This window comes from Staurois parvus, unplaced genomic scaffold (assembly GCF_062004578.1).
Source record: "Staurois parvus isolate SC_StPar_1 unplaced genomic scaffold, SC_StPar_1.0 ptg000894l, whole genome shotgun sequence".
Lineage (NCBI taxonomy): Eukaryota > Metazoa > Chordata > Amphibia > Anura > Ranidae > Staurois > Staurois parvus.
The window spans coordinates 1293157-1318418 of NW_028318690.1; the positions used below are offsets into that span (position 1 = coordinate 1293157).

The 25262-nt window shown below is 39.3% G+C and overlaps 1 protein-coding gene across 1 annotated transcript in view; it reads right to left on the reverse strand.

Moving 5' to 3' along the window:
* The window catches only part of LOC149442361 (uncharacterized), an 86867-nt gene that overhangs the window by 38948 nt on the left and 22657 nt on the right, over positions 1-25262 (reverse strand). The window contains exons 3-10 of the mRNA XM_089656217.1: positions 20299-20340; positions 19327-19398; positions 18608-18643; positions 17863-18446; positions 17539-17677; positions 12806-13627; positions 7445-7623; positions 4822-4969 (exon numbers count right to left, since the gene is read on the reverse strand). Coding sequence (XP_089512343.1) covers positions 4822-4969; positions 7445-7623; positions 12806-13627; positions 17539-17677; positions 17863-18446; positions 18608-18643; positions 19327-19398; positions 20299-20340 — 2022 coding nt within the window. The remainder of the gene's footprint in view (positions 1-4821; positions 4970-7444; positions 7624-12805; positions 13628-17538; positions 17678-17862; positions 18447-18607; positions 18644-19326; positions 19399-20298; positions 20341-25262) is intronic.

The window sequence follows — 25262 nt, forward strand, 5'->3', positions numbered from 1 at the left end:
CCTGAGATCGTATAGGGAAGTTAGGTTTGTTTGCTACCCTCCCTCAGAAGTTCTGAGAAGAAGAAGTAGCTGGACTGCTGATCTGCCACCAGAAGCAAAAGGCTCAACATTGTCAGAACCAGCATGTGGGCAGCCGGACAGGAACTTAATAGCATACAGCTTGCTTGGAAAACCCAGCTACTGTCAGAAGCCCCTCTGCAATTGCTACAAGGGTACTCTAGTGCCAGTGAGGCGGCCCTGTATCCTTGGGCCTTAGATTATCTGTTCGCCTGTGTTACCAGAGATATCCTGGACTGTTTGTGTTCTGAACTATTTTACTGAAGTAAGGATTCGCAGATAGCCTTTCTGTTTCAAAAGGGTCTTAAAGAGGCTATGCTATGAAGCCACATGTTACCCTAAATGAGCCACAAAGACATTGTTGTAAAAAGTCTATGTTTGTGAATGCTCTTTTTCAATCTGACCCTGTTTTGCAATTTAGATTTTAACTTTGCACTTGTTTAGTAAATTCAAAATTAAATATAGTCTCTATCTGATCATTCAGTTGATCCTGTTACAGCCCATCAGGTTACAAAATGAGCAACTTTCTCCCTCTAAAAAAAAATAAAAAAAATTGCTGCTTCTACAGTTTTTTGCTTTTTGCGTCTTATCTGTAGAAGCAGTTCAATGTTATCCTATGTGTCCATGCACATTAGAATGTTTAGAGGCATTTTTTTTTAAGCTCAGCATTTACCGGCAGAAAAAAAAAACTTTCTGGTTTGTGTTTTAGAGAGCAGTTTTCTGGCATAAAAATCACTGAATGCTTCTAAACTCTCCTAAACTCCTGTACAAAAAAACTCTAAATGAGCCTTTTTTCTGCCAAGGAAACTGGCAAATTTTTAAGTCCCGTGTACATGGACCCTTAAAGGGTAGTGTAGTCGGGCAGCCAATCCTTCCTCCCCTCGCTCTCCTGTCAGCAGCACAGAGTTTAACCATCAGAGAGGGCTGTGTGCATGTTCTTTTCCCCTTCTCTCCATACAGTAGCAATGGACAAATCAGTAGTAAGGAGGAGAGACCCAGATATTTCAGGAAATAGGATTTTCCTCAGAGTGTTACAGGGGAGTGATGTAACAGGAGTGTGACAGGATCATGTCAAGGAATGTCCCCCTAAGAGAGAAAGATCCTGGTCAGCAGAGCCCACAGTGGTGTGAAGGACAGCCAGAGGTTACAGAGCATGACCCAAGTACTGAGGGATGAAGCTACCTACCAGAGTCATCACAGGCAACCCAGAGTGAGTGGGCACCCGATCGGAGAGACCACTGCTGCTGTGTTGCTGGGTCTAGTGAGAGAGCCTTGTAGCCACTATTTGTTACCGCCATTAGAAACTGAGCAATTAGGAATTACCTACCAGCTCCCACATAGCCCTAATACTGACTGCAGGCCTTATTGACAGCCTTAACCACTTGACCTCCAGAGGATTTACCCCCCTTAATGACCAGGCCTCTTTTTGCTACTCGGCGCTGCACTAATTCAACTGATAATTGCGCGGTCATGCAATGCTGCACCCAAACAAAATTTACGTCTTTTTTTTCACACAAATAGAGCTTTCTTTCGGTGATATTTGATCACCTGTGTGCTTTTTATTTTTCACGCTATAAACAAAAAAAGGCCAAAAACTTTGAAGAAAAACAATATTTTTTATTTTCAGCTATAAAAAATATATAGTAAACTCAAAGTTGGTTATAAATTTAGGCCAAAATGTATTCTGCTACATGTTTTTGGTAAAAAAAATCCCAATAAGTGTATATTGATTGCTTTGTGTGAAAGTTATAGCGTCTACAAACTATGGTATAGATACTGCAATTTACGCCATTTTTTTGCTATACAGAGCTGCGGTAAGTTAAGGGACAATTGTGCGGTCATGCAATATGGTACATAAATGAAATTTACATCCTTTTTTTTCCCCACAAATTGAGCTTTCTTTTGGTGGAAATTGATCGCCTGTGCGGTTTTTATTTTTTGCGCTTTTGGACTTTTTGCTATAAAACATGTCCAGTAAAAAAAAATTTAAAAATCAAATTTAGTCATAAATTTCTGCCAAAATGCATTCTGCGACATGTCTTTGCTAAAAAAAAACCCCAATACATGTAAATAATTGGTTTACGTGAAAGTTATAGCATTTACAAATGGCGGGAAAAATACTGGGATTTTTAGTTTTTTTTATACTAATAATGGCGGCGATCAGTGACTTATGGCGGCGATCAGCGACTTATGGCGGCAATCAGCGACTTATGGCGGGACTGCGGCGGACACTCTGACATTGGGGGGTACTGACTTAGGGTCACTGACATCCCCAGTGACACCAATACAGTGATCAGTGCAAAAAAAAACCACTGACACTGTACTAATGGCACTGGGGAGGAAGGGGTTAAGTTTATTTTTCAGGGAAAGGGTTAACTGTGTGAGGGGAGTGTTTTACTAGGGGGCAGGGGGGTGTACTGCAGGGAACACCTGATCGGGAGAGAGAAACTCTTCTGTCCCGATCAGCTTGTCCTGGAGCTGTCAGGGAACTGACAGAAAGCACAGCTACTGCAGCTGTGCTTTCTGTCAGCGACTGCCGCCGATCGCCGGGACATAGCCGGTAACAACCGGCTGTGACCCGGCGACTGACATCCGCGGCTGTGATCGGCGGGACAGGTAGCGCAGCAGAACACATCGAGTGCGCCCCCTGCCTGTTTACAAAACACACGTTTTAAAACGTTCTTTTGCCCAGCCGTGCCGCCGTATTTATACAGTGGCTGGGCGGCATGTGGTTAATGAATGCCAACGGGCCCCAACACTTAGCTGAAGAGTCAGGACTAAAGACTGCCCCTAACAGTTGCTGCCCTGAAGCCTTGGTTTTTTTTGTTTTTTTTAGTTAACGTGATACCGCTTAAGAGACGCTGCACCCCAGCCAATCACTTAGAGTGCACTCTAACCTAGTGTAGTGTTATCATTTATACTGCATTTAATGTTTACTAATATTGTTTATTGCCGATATACTAACTTACCATTATGAACCTAGTTAGGGGTATAAAATAAAATTTATGCCAATTTAACATACCTAAAAGTATTTCTCTGTCTAGCCGGCGATGTCATAGTCTTTCAGCTGTGTGCTCATTTATGTTCAGTTGCCACTTATTATAACTTGTATCAATAGATTAAGAGCATTTGCCACTAAAACGGGTGTGTGTCTATTTACTGATAGTAACCCACTGCCAGGTCACAGGTATTTTACACTTGTGTATTTATCGCGCTTGCAGTAATTTTTAGTCAACCTGGTGTATCAGAGGAGCTGGCAGGGGTGGATCCACATTAGGGTGGAACATGTAACATTTACCTGTACCTGCAGCCTCTTCCCGATCCGCTGCCTCCCTGTGACAGCAAGCCATCACTATTTTTAAAAAACACGGTCATGTGGGGCTCTGCTCAGCCAGCCTTGTCATTCATTCACAGAGTTCTGTGAATGGAAGAACTGCGGCTGATGGCTTGTAGTTGTCAATATGTTGTGTGAGACTAATGTCCATATTTGTTTATACAGCATAGCACTAATGGATATGGTGTTCATATTTGTTGTGCACAATTTAGCACATTTGACATAATTGGTTATTTAGGTGATATGCGCAGTTAATTAGTCTTTTAGTCTTACACCTTGCAGAATTTCATTTGAAAACATTATTTTAAACGTTCCTTTGACTAAGAGGTAAAAGGGTTGATTTGACAAACAATTTTTACCATGAGCAAAATAATTAAATGACAAGGATGTACAAGGATAAACATTGTTTGTCGAATCTACTGAGAATGAACAAATTTCTAATTGTTGCATTCTCTACTGGTTGAGAAAAATTGTAACTAGTCTCATGCACACATGCACTCAAAGTTCATCAGGAAGTAGAAAGCTCCATCTACAAAAATTGAGACATTAACGTGGTACTCGAAAGAAAAGGCGTTCGAAATCAGTTGAGTCCATGAAGGCACCATCCAATGGCCTTCCTCCTGACAGAAAAAAAAGGACCATTTAAAATGCACTTAAAGCAGCATTTTTCAAACGTGTTTAGGCATATTTAGAAGCGTTCAGACATTCATTTATTTCATTGAACAGAATATTAATTTATTCTGGCCATTGAAATGAATGACCGCTCCATTGCTAAATGCACCTAGCATTTAGGCATATTTAGGCGCGTCAGGCACTTTTTCTGCATAAATACTCCTTTCCTGAACGTGATTTTGGTTAGTTTATATTTCTGCCCCTAAATGCCTCTGCCTCTTAATGCCTGTCAATGCCTATGTGTGCATGGACACATAGGCTAACATAGAGAGGCATTTAGGGGCAAAAATAAAAATATCAAATGCCTGTAAGCCTGCTTCCGGTCAAAAATTATTGGGGGGGGGAGTGACACTGTGTTTTACAACACCAGGTGACACCAACTCTAGTGGCACCACTGGTCAGTACAGCCCTGTGAGAGAGGGACCCAGAAGGTTAGAAGATGCAGAAGATCCAGGACTATGTTTTAATCAGGTATCCTGTGCTCCCTCCTTGCTATTTCTGCATGCGTATGTGCAATGAATAGTTTAAAATATAAAGCAAAGTGACTGGCACCAATCATTTTAAATCTCCTGAGAACAAAAACTGCACCCTCAGTGGAATATGCTTGGGACATTTGTTGCCAAATAAATCAGTCTGGAAGATTCAGAATGTAGCTAATGGGTAGATGAATCAAATTCTCATAAATGATCTCTACCTGGTTACTGATGTCACCACATAGCAATAATATCAACAGCAGCAATGTGTCCTTTTATACTCACCAAGTTTACTTTTGCATGTTTCCAGTTTGTCCAGTATTGTTTCAGTCATAATGCGCTCTTTTACTGTAACATTTAGATTGGCACTTAAAATTTCTGACAGATCCTTAAGAAGGAAGCTTGGGATGCTGGCATTGTGTCCGGCAATAATCTGCGACAAGAAAAAAAAAAGCATTAATATATTAATCAAACTGCTGTAATACTGAAGAATTTCATGATATTTGTTATCTTGTCTGTTTGCATACCAATAAAAGAAGAAAAGCATATGACTGAAAGTTCCTGTATTCTGACAAAGAATTTTGAGAGTTCTACTGGGCTTTTTTCCAGAGGCCTATTACAGTTGTTCTTAGAATGCTGCATGGGAAGTTTGCAATTTCAGTATTATAAGGGGGCTACTATTAATGCTTCCATTTTGTATGTGCATTCAATATCTAGAAAGTATTGTCAATACTTAATGAACTTGGGTGAGACTGTGCACACGGAAAGTGAAGGAAGTCCATGTTGCCCAGATCAAGTGACACTCATACGTTAATGATGGCAGTCAGAAAGCCACTAACTGTCAGCTCTAGAGGGTTAGAAAATCTACAGCTGTTCTATTCCTCTGAGATGAGCAATGCAAACAATGTCCAAAAGTGAGATCCAGATTGCCACATGAACAACCAATGCACAATGTAGTAAAGTGGAGTTCCAGCCATTTTTGTATTTATTAAAAGTCATCAGCTACAAAAACTGTAGCTGCTGACTCTTAATAAACACACACTTACCTGTCCCAGAGTCCAGCGATGTGCTCTCTTCCTTCTCTCCACGGCACCAGCATCTCAACTATTGGCACTAGGCTGTTACAGCTTGCAGCTTCACAGCGAAATGAGCACTGCGCATGCGCGAGTCGTGCTGCGCACCCTAATTGGTCTGGCAGTCTTCTGGGACCTGAAGGTTCCCAGGAAACTGCGGGAGGAAGGAGGGGTGTTAGTGAACCACAGAACAAGATTCCCCAGGTCGCGGAGTCTAAGCCCCAGTCTGCTTATTCACCAGAGCCCCTGATGGTGGGGAGGGACTTGGAGCAGAACTGAGACCAGGTCGCGGCCCCTGGCTATGCCCAACTGTGGTAGAGAGGACCACCAGAGGTATGTACAGGAGGAGAGCCTGATGTGAAGAGACTGGCAGGCCCTGAACAGTAGCGACTGGATCCGAGCGGGATGGATGGGTGGATGACAGTATGGTGTATAGCGGGGTCAGACAAGCCAGGTCGGTAACAGGAGAGGCAGAACAGTACAGGGCAGCAGGTAGAGAGTAACCGGGTCACGAGCAAAGGTTCGGCAACAGGAGGTCAAAATATTCAGGAGTAGGCAGAACAGTAGTAAGGGACGAGCCAGGGATCAGAGCAGGAGACGGTCAACGGATCAGGGTCAGGCAGGGTCGGCAACTAGCAGTCTCTCAGGAACACAGGATAACAGGAAAAGCAGGAAAGACCATACAGCAATTTGAGTATTGCCAAAGTCTGTTTAAATAGTGCGCCCTGTGCACTCATTGGTGCCAGGCGCGCGTCCGTGAGTGCGAGTGCGCATGCGCAGACCCGCGCGCCACGGTAACTCCCGGAGTCTCTGACAAGGGGGAAGAACATCCAGCTCACTTCGCCGCAGCGAACTGAGCCGGAAGTGAGTGCGGGTACCTATCAAAACCAGGTACCCACTCCCCCCCAAAAGGTGCCAAATATAGCAGTGAAGGGGGGGGAGGAGGCAAACAAGTGGAGCTTTTGGGTGGAACTCCACTTTAATGCTGAACTCCAGCCTTAAAGCGGTAGTAAACTTGATCCCCAAAAAAAAAAAAAAAGTTTCGCCCTGCACAGTAATATCATAATGTTCTAGTATATATTGTATACTAGCACATTATGTGAAACTTACCTTAAAACGAAGCCCTCCAGCAGGATCCCCCCTCTCTCCCCTTACACTTTCCGATCTCGATCCAGTGCTGTGCATAAGATTATAAAATAAAGAAAAAGATTTACAATCACTTTAGTATTTGCATAACTTCTCTCAAGAGTCAGTCCCCTGCTTGCATCAGGGTTGAAGGCTTTGAGAGGAGTTCTGGGGAGAGAGCTGTGATTTTTTCAATAAGCACATGTAGATCACCTGCTAGACCCTTCAACCAGCTATGATCTGCCTGCATTGCATACAGAAGTACAGAGACCCTGCAATTCAATTACTTGGTCTATAATAAAGTATTAAATGAAAAAAAAGGGTTTCATTGAAAAATGTTATCAGTATATTGATGGGAGGGGGTGCAAAACATAAGAACTAATTAAATTATAGCTTTAAGTAGTAAGAACACCCTCTGGATAGAGGGGCAATCAGCATGATAGAAACACAAGTCTCTTGCTTAAAGATGAAGGTGGACCTTAGTTTATTGAGAGCAAAATGGAAATTCATTTTTTGGTTATCTGCATTTACTTAATTAGGGTTTGGTGGAGACTAAGAATTGTTTCAGCCCATGTTTTTTAATCATTGACATTCTATGTTGAAATAATGATGTCTTCAGTGTATAAATTAAAAGATCAGTTCAGAATATAAATGTATATATATGTTATATATTAAAATATAGCAGTATGATTTAGAAGTGTTAAATTCACCTCTTTGACAAACTGGATCACACTAAGATGAGCCAGCTCTTGGAACGGGCATTTTCCATATAAAAGAATGGATAAAAATGTTGCAGCAAGCATCCATGCCTCTGAGTACTTGGAAAATGTTTTGTCACGCAGAGTTTCAGGAGGACTAAAATAAGCTGCAATAGCCTCCGTTCTATCACCTGTATTAAGAACAGAAATATATGTACACAGTATGTAACTATTTTATTGTAACTTTAAAACTTCTAGAAACCTAAATAACAAATCAAGGCAAGCAAAATTCAAGTACTAAGGCAATCAAAAAAACCCCAAAACCTTGACACCATTCTGAAATCATTCCATTCAATATACCTTATGGGACTTTTTATCACTGTTAGGACTTTAAAAAGAACTCAATTAAATAAAAACTAAGAGCTTTTCATACTAATAAATCAGCATATAGTTTTAGCACCCTCTCACCTTTTAAAATTAAGGCGGGATCCTCAATAGCTATACCAATTTATCTAAAACATATTATGGTGGGTTAAAGCAGACCACCTACTAAATAAGCTACAAAAGAGGATCAACTGCAGTATATCAGAGTGTCATACTTTATTAGAATATCGATATCAAAAATATTAATAATCAAAAAGAACTCAATACAGGGCTCAGTGGGAGGAAATAAGGGAATCTTAGAACACCACTGGCACATTCTTACCAGCTCCCCTGACTTAAAAGTGATAGTAGGGGGAAAAAACTATGATGGTGGCCAAAAGGGCTAGAAATTTGAGAGAAATCCTAGTGCAATCTGAATTCATTACAACTTCTAATAGAAATTGGCTTACGGACCTTTAAGAAGAAAGAGGTATATACCCCTGTGGCCATTGTAAAATGTGCAAATATGTAGACTGTACTAAGTTGTTCACCAGCTCTAGCCGAAGAGTTGAGTACAATATAAAGCAGTTTATAAACCGTGGGACAACATGTGTGCTGTATGTCATCGAATGCCCCTGCAAGAAGTTCTATGTAGGGAAAACTAAAAGGCAGCTTTGGGTCAGAGTTGGAGAACATATACAGTAAGTAGCATTAAACAGAAAGCAGATACCCCATTAGCTCAGGACTTTACTGATTGCCATGATGTTAGAACAAATGGGCTAAAAGTGAAAGGATTCTATGCTCTAAAGCTAACAAATCGGAGAGGAGATTTTAATAGAACCCTAAAATCCAGGGAAACATCCCCTCCTTCTTTTTCTGCCTCTTCCGTTAGGATAACTCAACAGGTGATAGAATCTCAATATGTATGGGAACGAATGCTTGATTAGCCTTGTCCCTATATGAAAACATTATGTCAATTTAGGAAAAAGTGGGCAGACTTTCTACACTCTCTATTTGAAAATAATAAGTAATGCATACGAAGCGCTTTCAAAAGGAGAGATACTTCCATGGGCGAAATGGGAAATTGATCTTGCTGTCCCTTTAAAAGCCACTGTTACATGTGCCTCTATGTCCTGACGAAGCTTACGGTCATGTAGGCAAAACATGTTCATGTAGGCAGTGTCAGCAACCACGGGATTTACCCACTAGAGTGGTTTCCAGATTGCCGCCACACTGTACCCTTGGACGTAATATGAATATTAAAAGTAGCTCATAATATCCAAAGGTGCAAAGCTACACTACCGGAAGTTGTGGACCTACTGGGACAAGCAGGCACCGGATTGAGGTCGGACCCAGGAGTTGCGAGAGCCTCCGGGCACGAACTGTGTCATTGCATAAGAGCATTGCAATACCTTGTACTATCTCAAAGGGAAGGAATGTGATGGACTGAGCTAATGCTGCTTTACTGCAATTTATTGCAATGCTTTATCTTGTCTGCTTGCTTAAATGCTGATATATATATATATATATATATATAGTGATATGGGGGAAGTTTAGCTCAGTGGTAGATGCATTTTTAACCACTTCAAGACCGGGCACTTTTACCCCCTTCCTGCCCAGGCCAATTTTCAGCTTTCAATGTTGTCGCACTTTGGATGACAATTGTGCGGTCATGCAGCACCGTACCCATAAAAAATCTTTATAATTTTTTTCACACAACTAGAGCTTTCTTTTGGTGGTATTTATTCACCACTGAGTTTTTCAATTTTTTTTTTGCTAAATAAACAGTTTCTGTTAAAAATTTTGTAAATAAATAACTTTTCTTCATAAATTTAGGTCAAAATGTATTCTGCTACATTTCTTTGGTGAAAATACCCCAAATTAGTGTATATTATTTAGTCTGTAGAAAAGTTATAGAGTTCACAAACCATGGTATATATATATCTGACAATCGATCAATCAATGTACTGACGGCGAATCTCATTTTTTGAGGCCTGAAAATGCCAGGATAGTACAAATACCCTCAAAATGACCCACTTTTGGAAAATAGACATTCCAAGGTATTTAGTAAGAAAAAAAATAAGAAAAATAATTTAATTATTATTTTTAAATTTTTTTTTTTTAATTACATTTTTTTCACGATTCTTTTTTCAAGACAGTGTGACCAGAGCAATACAATGTTACCATACTAAAATTCAACTACTCTGGGCAAATGATCAGGATTTTTTTTTACATATTATGATTGCTAATACCAATGTATATCATTGATATTTGCAATCATTATTACTGAATGAAACTGATTCATTCAGTCTTTTGTTGTGATTAGCTGTGACTGGGCAAAGCTCATCACATGATACAGATGGGCTGTGATTGGTTCTGTCTTTACCATGTGACTGCTTTGACCAATCACAGCTAACAGCACAATTGTATACAATGGATGGCATGAAAGGAAGCCACCCATTGTATACAATTGTCATGTGATCTGCTGTGATTGGTCACAGTGGTCATGACACTGGCAACTGGCCGGTGTAGTGATCTGTCCCGTGGACATAGCTGGTGACAGATCGTGCTGATGCACGGCCCCTCAGACTCAGAATAAGGAGTGTCCCATCCGGCCTACAGCAGATTAATGGATTGAAGGTGTTAAGTGAGTTCATGCCATACAGGAACTAAAATTAAGGGCCTGGTAGCCCACTTTTATTAAATGATAAATGAAAAGTCCTTCCAACACAAGGTTTCCCACACAGGGGGTTTCAACTTCACTCAAAATAATACACAATGAAAATGCCAAGCCACCTGGCTCTCTGGTTAGCAGTACCTCTCTTTGGCTTGATCTCCCAGACCACTGGCTATTCAGGCTCTTTCAGCCTAGGTGACAGCTCCTTGCTGTTCAGGCTGCACATGGCCTCTTAACAGAGTTTTCTCTATACCTCCGCTACCATCCAGAGACTCAAAGATTCCTTCCAGCCCCTTGGACTCACTGGCCTCTGCAGCTTCCTCCCAGACCCTCTCTTGGTCTCCCAGACTCTCGTAGCTGGCCAGACTTTCCCAGTCCTTGGGCCCAGAATCCCCCTCACAAGGGTTGTAGTCTCCACCAGGAGCTTCCAGCTCTCCTGACAGGGCTCTGTCTTCAGGCTTGCAGCAATAGCAACTGCTATTCCACCTCCACCACTCTTGAGCTATGCTCAGATCTGCCTTACAACAACCTGGACACACACACACCCTGCAGAACTTCTGAAAAACCTGGACACAAGTCTGAAGACTCCGTCCCACTTTGGAGCCTTCAAGCTTACAGCCCTGATCCAGACTTACAAATCCAGTGAAAACTTAAAACATAGTTTTCTCTGCTCACAAAATATTTGCTGGAGCCTCTCAAACTGACTGTTTGAGAGTCTGGTGTCCTTTTCAAACTAATTTACACAGTGGCAGAGCCTCGCACTGTCACTATATATATATATATATATATATATATATATATATATATATAATATGGAGAGTATGCCTTATTGTCAATCCTCTGAGCATTTTATTTGTGTTCTTCAACTTATTTTATGTCAGACTGTGTGGTCTAGGCTATATAGCTGAATATAGCTAGTGTAATCATTTGTAGTTAGGCTCTGAGGAAGAAAGATATCTTCAAAATGCGTCAGATTTCAGGTACCCTGGTATGGACCCCCTGCGATTGGGAGATTTTTCCATTCGGCCACGGAAGTGTGGCTTGATAAGTGTGTTTTCTTCTATGCTCGTGATTAGTTTTATTTGTATTTATATTAAACATCTTTTGGATAATGCACTAGGTTGGTGCTCCCTCTCTTTCTGTTGTTTTCTTCTAGTTGTTATGGGACACTCCCAGTCCTAGAGGGCAGCAAGGCTACATGTGTCTTTCTATATGATCTTCCATGTATCAACTGGGCTATTACACTAATGCGCAGGAGGCTATTCTTGCCATTGGTAGGACTGTAAAAGACTTGGGGCACCCTTGGAAACTCAAAGGAGAAAAGTAAGACGTTGCATGCTACATACTATGATGAACTATGGGTGTTGCAAAAGAGCAACAACAATGGTAGTCTGGCTACCTGGGTATTTGCATCGCCTCTTGCATGCAGGTAAAATAAACTTTACAGCTGAAGCTGGCTTTCTGCATGTTCCTATTCTCTATATGTCATTGCACATTGCTAGTATGCAGTTAAAGTGGAATATATCTCCAGGCACAGATGTTTACCTCTTGACATGAAACAATGACTTTCATGACTATGAAAACATCATCCATATCATTATTCATGTAACAAAAATAAATGATAATGAACTTGCTCAATAGGCTCCCTTCTGGAAGCACTGCTTAGGATCTCCTCAGCGCTGAGCAGCAACAAGTTTCACTGTTGAATGAAAACAGCCCTGCTCATCTAGATTAACACATTTAGTGAGACTCAGCCAGTAGTAACAGTCCTATGCAAAGCACTATGCACAACTCTGCTCTCTGACTCGCAGCTCACCTGCTGCTCATGTCTCATGCTGCATTCTGCCTGTCCTCTTTCCTTCAACTTTATCCCACTGTATAAGAGCCAGCATCCAGCAGACGTCTCAAGGCAATGGTGCCCCTTGCAGAATGGAAGGACCCGAGCAGTTGCTCTAGCATTGTAAAGGATCTGTGACTGGTTTGGACCCGTTATCCACCCCCTTATTTATGTCCCAAGTGCCAGCATATGCAGATCTTCTTCGCACTGCAGCCCACAAGTGACAGGTTTTGCTGCAGCTAAAAGACCAGTGCCGCAGAAAAGAGCACTTCCTGAAAATCCCTAATGTGTGCAGTGAGTGCCACAATGGTGCCCCTCCCCTTTGGGGCCATTGTTACTGCTATATACACAGATTACTTAATGCTGTGGATACACATTTCTAAATGTAACTATTGATTATTTCACATAAACTTTTCCTTGGATATACTAGCATTGTTTGGCATGCACTATAAATTATTTACATTGGTTAATGTGTTCCTGATACCTCTTTGCTTACCTTGGACACAAAGGAAATTTAGGTCATCAGTGTACTCTACTGCGTCATTGTTGGATTCTTCATTAAGACATTTTGCATACACGAAGCTTGCCAATTTGGTCTGCAAAGCTCCATTTTTTCTGGGGACAATTATAAAGCTAGCTGGAGTGATCTCTCTAAGGAATATATTGTTATTATGGCAGTACTGAATGGCCTTGGTAATGTCGATAAGTATATCTATCATTTGTATCCAGCTGAGCTGATTTTCTTTTTCATGCAAGAATGACAACAAAGATTTACCATGTTCAACTACAAAAAATGGCAAGATACCATTTGATGGGGCATCCCTCAATGCTACAATGTTGTCTTGGCCTTGGCATATTTTGATTGCTCTTAACATTTGTTGGAAACTTTCATAATCTGCATCTGTGGAGTTTGTATTCAGAATATCATTTAGTGTTCTTTGCCTAAATACGTATAGCAGAGAATCACCCTCTGATGTCTTAGCTTCAAACATTAACATATGGGGAGAGCCAATGTGCACTTGGTCATGAATTGCTAAGGCAGGAAAGCTGTGGAGTAGATGTTCCCGAATGCCTCTCTCTACTAAGTCTTCACTCACTTTGATATAGCAGCTACCCAGCTGGGAAATGTCTACGGGATTGGAAACTTCTCCAAATACTAAGGACACAATATAATTTCTGACTGTGTCTACAGGGTGATAAACAAGTTTACTAATAGTTTGTTCCACAACAAAGTTAAGTTTGTCTTCCTTTCTTCTTCGACTTCTTGACTTCCATTCAATAATGTTCTTAAGAATTTGCAAGCAGGCCAATAGTGTCTCTATTTAGAGATAAAAGGACATGTTAATAGATAATGACATTTAAACAGTAAGATATGTGGTAAAAAAATTTAAATCCCAGACATATAGTAATTACATGAAAGCAAATGTCGTCCACATTCAAACTGTAGTATTTTTTTTTTATTTAAAGCCCAACTCTAGTTGAATCTTTTTATTTTGCTTTGGATAGAACAGGAAAGGATTAGAACCTTTCTTGTTGTTTTTTTTCATTAAGAAAGGGAAAACCCTCCCCAAAGGGGTAACAGACAGAAAAAAAAATCAGACATAAATGTTAATTCCTCCCTACTCTATCCAAAACAAAGAAAATATCGATGTTCACTGGAGTTACACTTTATGCTGGAACAACACCTTTCTTAGCAATCAGATGCTTTGTAGTAATTTGAACACCAAAATAAGTTTTTCCTTCATCTAATAGGTAAAACAAAAAAGAAAATTTTCAAGTTTCCAGGGTGAGTGTCATTCTTACGAAGTGTTACATCTGAACCTATATAAGTAGCTGTAATAACTAAAATAAATAAAAAGTAGTAGGTAATGGTATAATAACAGTCACATCAACCGTCTCTTCTTATGATACAGATCTTCTGTGAGGGCATTTAATGGATGATAAGGCTTTAGCAACTCCAAAATATTTACTGCTTTGTAGAGCTCTTCGAGTTTGCTCTTGGTTGTAAATGCCCAGAAAAGCAGTATGTATAAAAGTTTGATATCCATTATATTTCTCTAAAACCTTCTCCCCTTCTTCCTATATTGGGCAATCCCAATTTTCATTCAGGACTGAATGAAAGGTTGTTTACCATCCTAACGGTCACATTTTCTTAAAACCCTCCCTAGTGCCCATTTGGTTGATTGTCCTCTGATTTGAAAAAAGAACGCAGTTCGGTGGAGCTAATAAGACATGCGTTGTCAATCAAATATAAATGACTACTCCTTGAATTAATCCAACCCCCACTTCCATATTTAGACTAATGGGAAAAAGATATTCATCTGCCACTTTAATCTAAAGACTGAACCAAAATACTTGTGCTTTCATATCATTCATCTGTTAGTAGCAAATATCAGGAATCTAGTTATAAATTTGTGACTCCTTGGTGTGTAATACCTGCTTTATTAAAAACCGTCTACCCTAATGTCTCTACAATAACTACATCCATACAATACCTCAAAAATTCACTGATCACTAGATACCCAATGAACCCGTGTACATTTTCAACCAACAAAACACAGTCCTATTTAAAGCATACAAAAATTTGATAATTGTGCATTTGATCAATGCTGCACACTCCTGTATCACAGGATATCCTCTTCCCCTTTGTCCATTCAACAATGGTTAAGATGGGTCGAGAACAGCATGGGTTCATGGAAGATCTGACAAGCTCTCTGAAATCCACAATTGCCAATTTGTGCAATACCTAGTTCTACTAGACAATCTTCACCTTTTCTGAGGAGCATAAACACCTCCTCTCTGGCCTCAGTCAGTCCTCTCCTTCTTCCTCTTTCAGATCTGCAACTCCCTTAAAGGCCTACTCTGTGGGTTACTACTGTATAGCAGATTCCCAGTTACATATATAGCAATATTCCGCATCACATGCTCCTGAATCTCAACCCTCACAAACCTAAACATATCCTGGTATCTACCTGATAACCCCTCCTTTATACTGTCCTGCCCCCACACTTAGCCCAATAGTGACTAGAGTTACCCCCATCTTGCCTATACCTTGCCATGTCACCCTTCCTATTCTCTAATAGATTTCCCCTATTCCTCTATATTTTCTTCTGTGCTAAAATCTTCTCTACCCTCCCCAGACTGGAAACAGTTCCCTGCTCATCCTTCCCCCCCAACTGTATTAAAATATTAGTATTGGGCAACAATGCACAGCACATAACCCAAATCGGGGGACTGATAATGACCAACAGGTTTTCTGTAACATTACTTTTTATGCCACAATACTCATTCCTCTACAAGCTGTTTTCAATTCAATTGTTGAATATTCTCTGATTCACCAATCGATGACTGTTATTACTGACATCAGTAACGTAACACTATTTTTTTCCAACATAACTAAATTGCATTGTAATTTTGTCCTGATGCTAACAAAAGCAGTATGTGTTAATAGGGGCTAATGAAGGTTCATTTTGATGTGGGGAAAATGTATATCATCTCTATGCATTCCATTAAAAACAGTGCATCTTTACTGCAAAAGCAGGTAAGGAGCATTAATATGCCTCTGATTCAAGATTTTTACTTGGTATTTATAAAGTATAAAACATTCTAAGAAGGTAGTATGCCTATATAAATGCCAATTTACCAAATATGGAGAACCTTGGGGAAATTTGTAAGATTTTAACCACATGGCATTGCTGCCACAGCTATGATGCTGCCACCAAAATAAAATGAACATTACCATTAGCACTTATACTGTAAACACTGAAGTCACGTCAAGCATTTCAAAAACATTTGTTGTCAACAATTGAAGACAGAGAACCTTCCATTTGTATGATTCTTCTGCTACTTATTAATGAAAATCAAAATTTCACTAACTTTAAAACAGTATAAAAAAGTGCATACAAAGTTCCCACAATGGAGTTCACCATGCCGACTTTGTCAGAAGCAAGGTAGTTGATATGTCATCCTTCCTTTATTATTAAATAGTTATACAGCCTGTACAATAAACCTCCTTAGACCATATACAGTATGTAAGGCCATTTTATATCTAGATTGCACACAAGTCTGAAGAGCTCTATGTTCATCAAACATTTGCAAAGCATTTTAAAACCTTTATCAGATTTTCCTGCAGTGTGAAAATGGTGCTTTCGCACAAACATAGCTTTCCTGAAAACTACCGCACTTACCTTTTAAAACCTGGGTAGTATTTGGCAAAAAAGAACACCCAAATCCCTTGCTGTATTCCTTCTTTCTTATTGGCCATTGGGTATTCCTGTTTTTCTTTGTAGCCAATGGTAAGGTGGAGAGAGACAGCAGGGGCTGATGCTCACAGTAACTTTCTGAGATAAGGACACTTTCTTACGCTGGATTTGAAGCTTAACTCCTTCATGCTGACACCTCCCAACCCTTTAAGATTTTCCAGATGCCTGGAGGTTGAGGTGCGCATTCGGGTTGTGAGCACTGTGATTGGTTGTCACGGTAGTCACAAGATTGGAAAGCACCAGATGGCAAGTATGCATCAGGAGCTTACCAATCCCTGCTGGCTACCTTGCTGGGAGCGTGTACAGAGCATGCTCTCAGCATGGCAATTTGTTTATACAGAACCGCATACATGCGGCCACTTGGCAATAAGACCCACCGGCCGAGAGGCTGCATATATGTGTATGGCTGACACAAAGTGGGAAATGGGGCACATTTGAGAAACCCTAAGGGGTTGAATAACTACAAAAATAGGCTTTTCGCTTTGGAAGTTGCATTTAGCAAGGGAAATTATCCTAGAGCTTAGTGAATATGGTGAGGTTTCACTTTGCAAAAAAATATCCAATAAAGTTGAAAATAAATAAAACAGCATTTTGCTTGCACATGATTGAAAGAAAGAAATCAACAGAGCTTCACCTCATTAAGCTCTAGGACAAATTCCCTTGCATTGTGTAACTTTCCTTGCAAAGTACACAGCCAATTTGCCTCTAGCATATCAGCCCCTGGGCCTGCATTACTTTTCTATTACATCTGCTAGATCGAAGTTCCATGGTTTAGAAGATTCCAGTGGTATATTTTCTGGTGGCAGGCTTGCAATATTTACAGAGAACTTACATTACTCCCAGCAGTAATATATGAGGTAGATCATTACAAGCATCCTCGTCATACAAATTGCCTGCTTTGGATATATATCTTTGTTTTTCTCAAAATGCCTTATATAATGATTGCAGTTGTTGAAAGAAGTGTTACCTTTTGTGTAGGTGCCAAGCATATACTCTGTCACTCTTTCGAGAATATCAATAAACGCTGTCCAGTGCTTTTTCCCGATGAAGTTACAAATTTGAGAGAAAAGGAACACACTTGACTGTGTGTATTTCTTTAGAAAGAGCTGAAATAAATACATAATAATGCAGGTAATTTAGGATATACCTCTAAAAGGAAATCTTAATGTTTCCTGACACAGTGATGATTGTTATCCGGATTATTGTCTGAATAAGGGGTTTCTCCCCTAGATCCCTATCCCTATCCATCTCTTATACATTATAAAGTATTTTATATGTTTGCATTACATACCTTTTCGGAAATAGCCACTACAAAGAAGTGCTTAATATCCCATGGCAAATGACTCAGAATTTTGGTGAGAGCATCTGGTGGCGTTTCCACCTTTTCAGGCAATTTAGATACTATCATCGAAAAGCAATCATCAAATTTCTTGATATACTGATCATTGTTATCCAGTTTATTTGGCCATATCTTCATTTTAGCATGCAAAGAAGTAGTGAGCCTTTGGTAGGTTTCTTGGTAAAGCTGCTCGTATCTATTCTTGCTACCTTTACTCTTAGATAATGTCAACATTTTCATGTGCACCTTCAGGTTAGAGTCATCATATTTGTATATTCTGTAAAATATAGCAACTGAAATCCAGAAGTATAATTTTTCAAAGTCCATTGTATTATGATTTTGCCTGAGATGCCTGATTTGTTTTTCAAAGTACTCTAAATGGTCAATCTTTGAAAAGTTTGCAATGTCCTCTCGGATTGTTCTTGCCATTTTTTTTGCAGCATCTTGCCTCACGATTACACTGGAATGATGACAAAAACTGAGGAGGTCATGAGGAGATGCAGTAATATTGGTGCTTTGAAGTAACATATTCCCATCTAAAAAAAATTACAAAATGCATTAACATTGATTTTTATTAACATGGATTAACATTGATTTTTATTAACATGGCACATCATATTTTTCCATCAAGTGCAGGTTGCTTGTAAAGACTTTTATAAACAGCCCTGTTAGCTTATTTTCCTGACTAAGTGCTTACCCGATCTTGGTATTTCTGCAAAAGCAGTACTTCCTTCTAAAGTAAATAAAACAAAAATGAGTCAATCTTTCCATCCATTAAAATGTTAAATCAGATGCAGCTCACAAACTGGTTAAGTTGAGAGGAGACTCTCCACTAGTTAGTAGTTATCCAGGAAAGATCCCCCAGTCATAATGCATATAGGTCATACTGATATCCCTAACAATACATACAAAAGATGGGACTGACCAGGTGGAAGAGACCTGGCAGAGTAGGAAAAACCTCTAGGGATAGTGGGTGGTAAAATATGCATTGCCAAAAGTGGCACTTAGATGCAAAGTGTCTGGTATATTTATTTTTTTCATAGTATCAAAAACTAAACAAAACAAAGGAGAAAAATTAGAAAATATTGTGGAAACATCGCCCCGTTAGCCTAGACAACTTATAGGGACCAAAAGTAGAGAGTACCCATAACCCTCCAATCATTAATCTTTTATGTGAACACATTCAGACTACTCTGCAATACTGAGTTTAATGGTAGGGCTGCACACTGTCTACTAAAAGCTAAAGCATGTACAGACTATGTAACATGCCATTTCCAATCAGCCTAGTCCTAATTATTTAGGTCCAGCAGTTGTAGTTGTTCTCTTAGTTTACTTTGCTTCTAAAAACAGCACCCCTGAATATCCTATGTTTATAAAAATCATTATAACTTTATGATGAAAAAAAAAGATTAATACCTTCAGAGACAGTTGCAAGAGGTGGTTTTGTTCGGAAAGATTTCCTAGAGATATCTGATCTCCGAAATGGATCTGTAAGGTAGAAATTATAGGAGACACTTGATTGTTTTACTTTCATATGTGAGATATCAAGAATTGTACTAACAATATATGATATTATATAAATAATATGGTTGATTCACTAAAATCTCAAAAAAGAAAGTGAGCACAAAAGAAATGAGTTGTTGCTAATAGAAGTCGATCACTTTTCACTTTTCATATAATATTATAATCAAACTAAAATTCTGGTTGAAAAAGAGAATTTCATCCTCCACTCCAAGATGAACTTTCTCATTGTACCCTGGGAACTGGGTGCTGGAGGCAAATGGAGCAATCAATGCTTAAAGACACTGAAAGGAAAGAATAGCCACTGCACATTGATGTTGTCACTATAATACAAGTTTATTTTACAGATAACCACAGTAGCAGTCCCCACCTAAGGACTGCCCCGTCTAAAGCATTTCAACAAATGGGGCTTAGCTGTAGAGAAATCATAAGTGACACGTGTTTCATTTACTTTCATAAGTAGGCTATTAAGAATAATCATATTAAAAATATAATGGCTGATTCATTAAAATCTGAGTAAATAAAATAAGCACAAAAGAAAGATGTGGCTAATAGCAGTCAATCAGTTTTCACCTTTCATATTTTGTAATAATTTGTAATTAATTCTGGTTGGTAACTATTTGCAACATCACTGCAAATATCACTTTTTGTGTTAATGAACAGAGTCCATTTTTATTATATAGTTACATAGTTAGTCTGGCTGAAAAAAGACAAAAGTCCATCCAGTTTAACCATTAAAAAAAAAATTAGAATGCTACACCCACAGTTGATCCAGAGGAAGGAAAAAAAACCCAGCAAAGCATGATCCAATTTGCTCTTGCAGGGGAAAAAATTCCTCCCTGATCCCCCGAGAGGATTATCACTTACGGTTTCTTTGAAACTCATTTGAAGTTGATGATACCGTTGATCCTGAAACAGAATGCAAATGAAAATGTTACAGCATAGTAGCAATGTAACACTATAATCATTAAATCCTCCTGATATTACAAAAAACTATGATTCATAACAAACTGATAACAACTTTTAATGCCTGAGATGCACTGCACTTTCAGACTGGTCCCATGGCCTCCTGGGACATGTGACGTGTCCCGGGAGTTTTGAGTCCAAACAAGAAATGCGGAAATTGAAGCAGGTACCTATCAGAAAAAGTACCTGCTCCCAGGAAAACTTCCAAAAGTGGTGGTGGGGGAGGGGGGGTGAGGCAGGGAGGGGAAGATAAGTGGAAATTTCACTTTTAAGTGAAGTTCCATGTTAAGGTTTGTGTTGATGGGCTTTTGTTCCTGTATGAATTACTTCTTTCCCCTTACAAGTCAATGGAAACACAAAAGCAGCTTAAGTACTTGAGTGCCAGCCTTAAATTTATTCTCATTACCTGGCCATTTTTTAGTTTTGAGTGCTGTGATAGTTTGACTGATAATGATTTGCTCATGCAGAACTGTACCCAAATTAATTTTATATAATTTTTGAGACAGATACAGCTTTCTTTTGGTGGTATTTAATAACCACTGGCTTTATTTTCTATAAAAAGGAAAACGGAAACATATTGAAAAGAAAGAAAAGAAAAACACATCAAATAAAAAGGCCAGGAGAGTCTAAAAAAAAAACATAAAAAGAACTTGTGGTTGGAAAAACAAAATACTGTGGTGATCTAATTTTTGGCACATTTTTTGGAATGAAAGTGATTAAAACATGGAGATTGGTAATTGTGCACAAGATAAATTAATGTACAGTATATGTCATACACAGGAGGAGGTAGAGGGATTAATATACAAGATAAAGGAGGTGAAGGGTTAATATACAATTACCATACAGAGACAGACAGGAGATACGATTATGGAAGAGGTGAAAGGGATAAAAAATTATTACAGTCAGTAAAAATCCCTCACCATGGATCATCTGCTGTTGCTAACCAATTCATTCATTCATTCTTCATTAATTCATTTCTACTATTTCCTATCCTTCCTCTATTACAAGGGGAAGGGGAGAGACCATAAATGTATAAGTATTGTGTTTACATTTGTGATCACTCTGATTGGTCATCACAGTAATAACATGGCACGGAGCCTCATGGATGAACACAATACACTTTGTCTGTAAATCAAGCCATCATTAGACAACTTGGTTCACAGCCATCAATGGTCACAAGGGCCAGGGCCGTGGATAAGGGGGCACCACCAGTCCTCCTGTATGGGGCCCAGGCCAGCAGGGGGGCCCAGGCAGGTGGGTGAATCAGATGTGGGCAGGGAGGAGGATCAGCAGGGGGGGTTGCAGTTACTGGAACTGATCCCCTGTATCTCTCTCTGCAGAAGTTGAAGTTGGCTTCTTTTCCTATTCCTCCCTTTGGTTTTATCTGCTGCAGAGAGAGCTATACAGGGGATCGGTTCCAGTAATTGCCCCCCACCACAACCATCACCCTCTCTGACACCATACCTTTCCTCCTGCTGTCCAGACCCCCCTGTGTGCCCCCATCCCTGCAGTGCTGCCAGCTTCCTTCCTCTCCTTCCCACTGGCAGCTTCAAGCACACAATAGGAACCTTCAGGATGGAGAGTTGGGGGAAGGATCCAGTAAATATGTCACATTTACCAGCCCCCTTCCTGAATGAACACAATGAGCTATCAATACTGATCACTCACTGTGTTCATTCATAACTGAAGCAAAGTAAACTGTGTTTTTTTTGGGGGGGGCTGACAGATTGGCTGTATGGGCTTTTAACAGCAGCCCTGACAATCCATCTGATGGTGCTTTCTTCAATGCTATTTATGATTAACACTGGTGGAATTGAAGTCTACCATTCTGCCTTTCTCAAACACGTGGCTGTAATGAAGTGGTTAAAGCAGGTTATTGCAGATCAGAAAAAGGCCGACAGGCTAAGGGATGGGGAGGGTAATGGGAGGGGAGGGAAAGGGGAATTGGGGGGGGGAGGGTAAAGGGATAAGGGTGACACTCAGCATAAAGAGAGGAGATAGAAGAAGTAGGGAGAATCCTAGGGAAAGAAAGAATGGAAAAAATATATAGTAATGGAGGTTAACTCTATGACTTATTAACAATGCATTTATTACTTGTGAGCCACTTGTGTTTTAGGGTAAATAATAGGGTTCGCTGACATCAAGCACATCCTCATTCAATGTGCATAAACAGAAAAAGCCCAAAAAATGACATGCTCCCAAATCTGTGTTAATTATACAATAATGTGTACCAACATATACTCTAATTTAAATAATACAAATTAATGCTTACTTAGTGCATACTTAATGTGGATCAAAATTATATTCAAACAAATACCACACTCCACAACAAATGAAAAATTAATCACGTAATAAACTAATAGAGCTAGATATCAAATTTAAAAAAAAATTTAAATCCATAAATTCGATCAATATGACAAACAGAGCAAATTAATCTTATGTGTTGTATACTGCAAAGTGCTCATATATTTAATATTTAATATAAGCAATACACACAAAAAGACTCTGTGAATAAAATAATTATAAATGATAGTCCCAAAAAATAGTAACGTGCTCCAAAATAAAAGTGATGAATTTCTGTGACCCCTTATTATTATTATTATTATACAGGATTTATATAGCGCCAACAGTTTGCGCAGCGCTTTACAATATAAGGGAGACAGTACAATTACAATACGTTTCAGTACAGAAGGAATATGAGGGCCCTGCTCGAGGAACTTACAATCTAAAGATTTTCCTATGTGCTCACCTGCCTGTAAGCCTAGTAGATAGGCTTACTAAGCTTTTAGTTCACAATAAAAACACTTGTGGTATCCTCTATTGAGTAATGGATGGATATCCTTCCAGGATCCTCTCAGATAGTATCCCTGTTGGGATCTCTCTCTCCTTCCAATGCTGCTTTCTCTCCCTCCTCCCCTATCCTTGATTATCCTCCATAATAGAGATTATATAAAGACAAGAGAGGAACATAATGCCTTATCCTTTTAAAATTAATCTTTATTAATGTGCCTAGGTAATGCACTTACAATAATTAAAAGAATAATGTGCGTTTGATACAAGTAATCCTCTGCTGTGTGCGCCGCACACACTGTATACCCGCCATGCACCGGGTGTGTAGTGACGTTGTAGCCCCTCCCCGACGCGTTACGCCACAGGTCACCTGGCTTCATCACAATTCCCTGATGAAGCCATGTGACCTGTGGCGTAACGCGTATTATGCAGACTCCCCAATTAGGCGTGCTAAAGGTGTGGCAATTGGGTTTGTGAAAAATATAAGGTTTAGTTTGGAAGACAAAATGGAGGATCCGGAGGGGAGACTTTTATTCTTACAGGGGAAACTGCAAGAGGTAGAATGTACATTGGCAAATATATATTGCCCTAATAAAAAAACCAGAGGTTTATCTAAAGAACATATTAAAGAAGCTAAAAGGCAAACTAATTGTGGCAGGGGATTTTAAATGTAGCATGGAACCACAGATAGATACGACGTCTCATGTGCTTAGAGAGGGCAATAAACACTTGAAAGTATTAAGGAAAACAATACAACATTGTCAGTTGGTGGATAGTTGGAGAATTAAAAATCTGAATGAGAGAGACTATACATTCCATTCTCATGCACATGAAACATACTCAAGATTGGATTATACATTGCTAGATCACAGACTTATAGGGGTTTATTTACTAAAGCTGGAGAGTGCAAAATCAGACTCACTTCTGCATAGAAACCAATCAGCTTCCAGGTTTCATTGCCAAAGCTTCATTGAACAAGCTGAGGTTAGAAGCTGATTGGTTTCTATGCAGAAGGGAGTCTGATTTTGGACTCTCCAGCTTTAGTAAATAAACCCCATAGAGTCTCTGGTGAAAGCAAAGATAGAAGTTATAACACTATCGGATCATGCACCTGTCACAATGAGGTTAATATGGGGAAGAGAACATAAAAAGATAAACACATGGAGATTAAATGAGACAGTTCTTCAGGATCAGGAGACGGAACAGACAATTAAAAGAGAAACAGAACAATATTTTGAAAGAAATGAGACTGAAGAGGTGTCGGTAGCGACTGTGTGGGAAGCCCATAAGGCCTATATTAGAGGAATCTTAATAGCGATTGGGGTGAAAAAGAAAAAGGAAAGGATAGAGAGAATTAACACTCTTCATAGAGAATTATTTGAATTAGAACAGGTACATAAAAATAAAATAACAAACCAGATTAAGCAGAATGTAATGGAAAAACGAGAAGAACTAAATAACTTAATGGAGGAAGAAAAAAGGAGAGTGTTTAATAAGATGATCAGGGAAAGATATCGGTGGGGAGATAGACCAGGAAAATTTTTAATGAGAGCTCAAAGAAAAAAGAAAGGTAAGAACTATATAGAGAAAGTAAGAGATAATAAAGGAGAACTAAAATATTCTACCAAAAATATTGCAAAAGTGTTCAAAGATTATTATAGTAAATTATATAATATCAATTATCAACGGTCCATAAGAGAAGAGGAAGAAAGAAGTAAAAAAAGACAGATATACCTAAAAGAGGCGGGGCTACCAAAATTGAGAGAAGAGCAGTTAATATCCCTTGAGAGATCAATAAGAGAAGAAGAAATTCAAAGTGCATTGAAGAGTACTATGGCAGGGAAAAGTCGGGACGGGTATACTGTGAGCTACTATAAGAAATTTAAATATCAATTGATACCTAAACTGAGTATATATATGAATGCATTGGGAGGGGAGATGGAAATGAGGGAGGAATCCCTGAAGGCTCATATTACAATAATAGCAAAAGAAGGGAAAGATAGTACATAGTGTTCTAGTTATAGACCGATATCCTTACTAAATATAGACACTAAAACTATATGCAAAAGTTTTAA